Here is a 6,167-nt window from a genome sequence, read left to right as displayed (position 1 = left end):
AATAAGCATAAAGGTTACTGTACGGCTATCATTTGTTAACACGACGCTTGTTCTTATACATGTAATACATTTATTACCAACCTGAGAGTTTATCCGCTGGTCATTCGACATGACGAATGACTTCTGAAGTCTTAATTCAGCTCAAGACGCTATAGATTCCCGTCAGTAACGCTATCAGTCTGTAGTTCTATTAATCTGCGCTTGAACCGGAACCGGATGTAAGTCCCAAAAAACTGAATTTTGGAACTGAAATTGAATTGTAGAACTGAAACTGAATGGTGAGAAGTGAATCTGAAATTATTCGAGAGCTGAATTTTTAAAGGATAAAATGCAGTTTCAAAGCAAATCAATTCATTTTCAAACCATAAATTCAATTTCAAATTAAACTAATTCAAATTCAGTTTTCAAAAGCTTTCATTCAAGTTACAATTCAGATTCAATCCGAGTAATTCAAATTCAAATTTAACTTATTCAAATTCAGTTTCTGATGGCACAGATTTCTGCCCATATTCCTGCTCCCAACTCTGGATAGTCATATTTTGGGCAGTTTAATAAATTGGTCCATATTTCTAGAAATGAGAGCTGCTCCATCCAAAGTGGGATGGATGCCGTCTCTCCTAACAAGACCAGGTTTTCTCCAGAAGATTTGCCAATTATCTATGAAGCCCACATCGTTTCTGGGACACCACTCAGACAGCCAGCAATTTAAGGAGAACATGCGGCTAAACATGTCACTCCTGGTCTGATTGGGGAGGGGACCAGAGAAAACTACAGAGTCCGACATTGTTTTGGCAAAGTTACACACCGATTCAATATTGATTTTAGTGACCTCCGATTGGCGTAACCGGGTGTCATTACTGCCGACGTGAATTATGATCTTACTGTATTTACGTTTACCCTTAGCCAGCAGTTTTAAATTTCCTTCAATGTCGCCTGCTCTGGCCCCTGGAAGGCAATTGACTATGGTTGCCGGTGTCTCTAGCTTCACATGTCTGAGAACAGAATCGCCAATTACCAGAGTTTGACCCCCGGCGGGTGTGTCGCCGAGTGGGGAAAAATGGTTAGACACATGAACAGGTTGGTGGTGTACCTGGGGCTTCAGTTTAAGACTATGCTTCCTCCTCACCGTCATCCAGCCGCCCTCTTTCCCCAGCTGCTTGGGGTCTGCCGGGGAACAGCTAGCGGGGCCTACGCTATCTTCGGCTGCACCAGCTACAGGGGCCGGGCTAGCTACGGGTGAATGAAGGGTGCGAAGCCGAGTCTCCAATTCAGTAATCCTGGCCTCCAGAGCTGCAAATATGCTACATTTGTTACAGGTATCATTACTGCTAAAGGAGGCCGAGGAGTAACTAAACATCTGACACAATGAGCAGGAAAGTGCAGGAGGGACAGGTGAAGTAGCCATGGTGCTAACGAGTCAGCTACGAGCTAAGCTAAGCTAGCGAAACAGTACAGAGACAGTGAGTGAATACTTTGGCTATAAATTAGGCAGTGAGCACACAGAAAGGGTGATTCAGATGAAGCACGTTAAGATTATACTATGAAAAAGGGATGTATCAAAAGATTTAAATTAAATTGCTAAGCAGAAAAGCTACTCAGAAACACCACTGTGTTTGAGCAGGAACAGGAAGTCAAATCAAATCAAATCAAATCACCTTTATTGTCACATCACATGTGCAGGTACACTGGTACAGTACATGCGAGTGAAATTCTTGTGTGCAAGCTTCACAAGCAACAGAGTTGTGCAAAATACAATAACGTGCAACAAGCAAAATATAAAATGGTTAATCTAAAAGTAATAAATATATGTACCATATATAAAGGTATATACATTACTGAATGTGTGTACTAAATATGTTTTTCTACGTGTGTGTGTGTGTGTGTGTGTGTGTGTGAGTGTGTATATACATGTTTTACAAATGAAATAGAGTAAACAATAAAATAAGATATATAAAATATAAAATATACAGAGGTAGGTATGTGCAAAACAGTGGCATTAATGTACAGTATGGAGTGCATAATGTTGAAGTTCCAGTAGTGAGGGTGAGGTGTCTATGACGTGTTCAGCAGTCTGATGGCCTGGTGGAAAAAGCTGTCTCTCAGTCTGCTGGTACGGGACAGGATGCTGCAGAACCTCCTTCCTGATGGAAGTAGTCTGAAGAGTTTATGGCTGGGGTGACTGGAGTCCTTGATGATCCTCCCGCTTTCCTCAGGCACCGCTTCCTGTAGATGTCTTGGAGGAGGGAAGCTCACCTCCAATTATCCGTTCAGCACACCGCACTACTCTCTGGAGAGCTTTGCGGTTGTAAGCGGTGGTGTTGCCATACCAGGTGGTGATGCATCCAGTGAGGATGCTCTCAATGGCACAGCGATAGAAGGTCCTGAGGATGCGGGGGCTCATGCCGAATCTTTTCAGTCTCCTGAGAAAGAAGAGGCGCTGCTGCGCCTTCTTCACTGTCTTGTTTATGTGTACTGACCACGTAAGATCCTCAGCCAGATGTACACCAAGGAAGCGGAAGCTGCTCACTCTCTCCACAGCGGCGCCGTTGATGGTGATGGGGGTGTGTACTCCTCTGCACCTCCGGAAGTCCACTATCAGCTCCTTTGTCTTTGCGACGTTGAGGGTGAGATGGTTGTCTTGACACCAGTGGGTCAGGACAACCATCTCACCCTCAACGTGATACTATACCAGAGAGCGAGCGAACACCAAGTGATAGCGCCACCTAGTGGTTATTGAAATAGTTTTGTGAGCTCCCTGCGTTTCTGGCAAAATACATTTATATTTAGAAATCGATTCAGGATTTAATGAATCAATATCACATTAATTATCACGTTATTAATTGATACCAATTCGGCATCGGTATCAGATTGATTCTAGCCTGGTGAAATTGATCCTTTACTTACTGCTCTTGTTTGCAATGCTGTGCATTCGGCAAAGACGAAACAGCCAGGTCGCCGGATTCGCTGCTTCCGTGTCAGCGAAAAGCAGGCAGACTTTGCTCCTCCTCCCCCCTCTTGTGTTTAGGTGTTACGCTGTCATGTGACGTGACTTTGGGGGATTGTTAAGTTGTTTACATATTAGTTATATATTCACCATTTTAATTGTAATTTTTGTATTATAGTTTCTCAACAGTACTTGTTTGTTTTAATTTGTTTACTGGTTTGCATGCACTTTTTATTTTTATTGATTTTTCTAAAAAATACATTTGAAAAGAATTGATACCTGTAAACCACCACTGCAGACCCAATGGCATTTTCATGCTTCGCAGCATCATTCATTCTTACAAGTCCTCCTGTTAAGGGTGGTGAGTTAGTGAACCCAGACGCGGACCTCTCGTTAAAGTTGAACAGTGTCTTTATTTAGAGTGAAGCCACTCCACAGTTATCCACAGTGCAAAGTCCCTTCAGTGCTCCCCTCGTATGTCCACACAACTCTTGTGAATAGTGACATCTCTCCTCCCGTCTCTCCGTCTCGTTCGTTTAGTGCAAAAAAGGCAAACAGACGCGATTAGACTTCCTTCGCTATCTTACATTCTCTGAGCTTGAGTCACTACCAGGCTTGGTGGAATACTCCAGGGCTGTCTGTCACTCAGCCACACCATTAAATAGCTCTGCCAACGATGGTGGATGATTGGCAGCAGCTGGCGAGGAATCAGTCGCAGGTGGGACAGCTCAGAGTGGCAGCACTTCCGGGTCGGAGATCTCCCGTTGCTACGCAACCGCGTAACAATTGCAGTGAAGCCAGAGAGAAAAACGGAGCGAGAGAGAGAGAACAAACACACACATACACACAGATCGCCGGTCGGGGCACCATCGGACACATCCGGCTTGTAAGAATAAAGGCTTTGCACCCCTGATGATCCACCAGGACAAACTCAGCAGTGTGTGAGGAAGAGGAGGAGGAAGAGCCAGCAGCAGCTGACAGATGGAGAGAATAGACAGACTGTTCCCTGTTTGTAAAAGACTGCTAGAAAAGTTTAAAATAATTAATTGTCTGTCCTGAATCAGTCTTATTAGGTAATGTTAATATAAATTTATCATTCCAGTGTTTTCAGTGTGGGAGAAAGTACTCAGGGCCTTCAGGTTACACACTGTGAAAGGCAGCAACAAGTTTAATATTCAGAAACCTAAAGTATGTATCAGCAAATAAATGTTTGTTTCAGTTCTATGAAGCTTTGAGTATTTAGCATTAGTAGTACTGCTGTGTTTGTTGTATCATGTTGCTGTAATTGTTTATATGCTTTATATATTTTGAGGTAAGTTGATCTGTAGTTCTTGGAGTGATTTTGATAAAAGTTGTCATTGTTGTACTTAAATTTGTAAACCTTATCTTAAACTGCAGGTACCTTCCATGAAAAGGTTCTGGTTTCCTTATTTAGTAAGGAATGTTTACTTCCTGCCATTTATGGGCTCACCTGTGCTTGTACATGGTGGACCGTTAAGGGGGTTAGGCCAGCCTAGCTCCAGACACCAAGAACCACCAACGCACTGATGCCTGAGGGAGGCTAGACCGTCCCATTTCACAAGCCTCGCACTTCCGGCCTTAGCGGTCTTTGAGTACGCAGCCTTTGTGGACCGTTAAGGCTGCAGACCCTGAATTGGGATACAGCCATAGATACAGACGTACAGACACAAACAGGCATTCCCACCCTCATGCACACACAAACAAATACTGGGCACTCACCCAATGTGGAGACAGTCTGATTTTAATTCTCAAATTTTGCCACCTAATTCATTATTTCCAAAGATATGCACGTGGCACAGTAACAGTATCTTTAGTAGTAGCTCAGTGCCTGATGGTAAATGTGTCTCTCTGAGATTTATTGATAGAAACCTTTGCAGAGAGAGTTTGAACTGAACTTCAGGTAAGAAGTTATGACCTGCAGTCTTCTGGGTCAGATATAAACCAAGTTAAGGTGGAGTTTAGTTTTTGTTATGCTGACTTTTTCCGTACTGTGTACTAGCTAGCATGACCGAGTTTCTGTACAACTGGGTGGGTGCTATGATGTTAATGATGTTGAACTTTATTTTGTTCATAAGGTTCATTATTAGAGTTGCCAACCGTCCCGTAAAAAAGAGAATCGTCTGGTATTCAGAGAAAATATCATGCGTTTCGTATTGAGGTGAAAAGGAACAGTTTGTCTCGTAATTCAGCTACAATGAAAAAGACACAAAGTTGGAGTTATTCTGTTTGCTGCACAGCTACCTCTTCTTCTCTCATTCTCTCCCCTCTCTCTCCTGTTTCTACTTCAATCATGAAACTGATCAATGATCAGCTGATCAGCTCTCTTGTTTGTTTATTGCCCACTTTGCGCCAGAAAGAAGAAACCAGCCAATGTCGTGTTAAACAACAGCAGCAGGTTTAAGCTTGATCAGCTGTTGTTAGAATTCATTTAATATTACTTTCTAGTATCAGCTGATGTTTGCTGGAGCCACAGCTGTAAAAGCTGCTGGTCATGATATCGGTTTGGTTATCTGGTGAGAGGGAAACATGAAGATGAAACCGGGAGATGTCCTTACTGAATTATTAGAGCTGAACAGGTGATGGAAAAACAGGTTTACCTTTTAGGTGACATGGAGGAGTTGAAGTTATGAACTGTTTCTGAGAGACAAAAAACACCAGGGGCGCAAAGAAATACTTTTCTTTCTTTCTCTCATTTAAAATATCTAGCTTTTATTAAATAATTATCTGAATCTTGCGAACAATATTTTTATCTGACGTAAAATGTATAGAAATCAATCATATATCACTGTCACAACAGCATTAGTTTTCATTCAAGGGCTTTAGGGCTTTAATACCTGGTGGGCCAGTCTCTAGTCAAAATGCCCAGTTTTTTTGTCCCAGTCCAGCCCTGCAGGTTAATACTGGCAGTGTCACCATGCCAGCTGACTGTATTTCATCATCAGCGAGTGTTGATCTTTATACATCAATATTACCAAAGTTTACTATAAGGCAGCATAGAAAGTATTTACTTGCTTTCAGGTTTCATTCAAATGTTAGTCTTTTCAGTTGTTTTCCCACTTATTTCCTGTTTCAAAATCAAACACCAGTTTGTAATAAGATTATCTTCTTTTTTTAATAGGCAGATAAAGTTTTGCATTGGCTAATTTGCAAATTGTATGTTAAAAATGTTTGTATTTTAATATTCAAAAATGTTTTTACCCAA

General features: G+C 42.0%; 1 protein-coding gene across 1 annotated transcript; it reads right to left on the bottom strand.

The window, feature by feature from the left end:
* Positions 1-553: 553 nt before the first annotated feature.
* LOC120438336 lies at positions 554-1,378 on the bottom strand (the record flags this gene model as incomplete). The annotated part of the gene is made up of 1 exon (XM_039608760.1): positions 554-1,378. A coding segment is annotated over one exon (825 nt), but the record flags the coding sequence as incomplete, so codon positions are not given.
* Between the last annotated feature and the right edge of the window lie 4,789 nt (positions 1,379-6,167).

This window comes from Oreochromis aureus, linkage group 3 (assembly GCF_013358895.1).
Source record: "Oreochromis aureus strain Israel breed Guangdong linkage group 3, ZZ_aureus, whole genome shotgun sequence".
NCBI lineage: Eukaryota > Metazoa > Chordata > Actinopteri > Cichliformes > Cichlidae > Oreochromis > Oreochromis aureus.
Note: the sequence above shows the minus strand (reverse complement) of the source record. Positions and strands in the feature narration are given on the sequence as shown.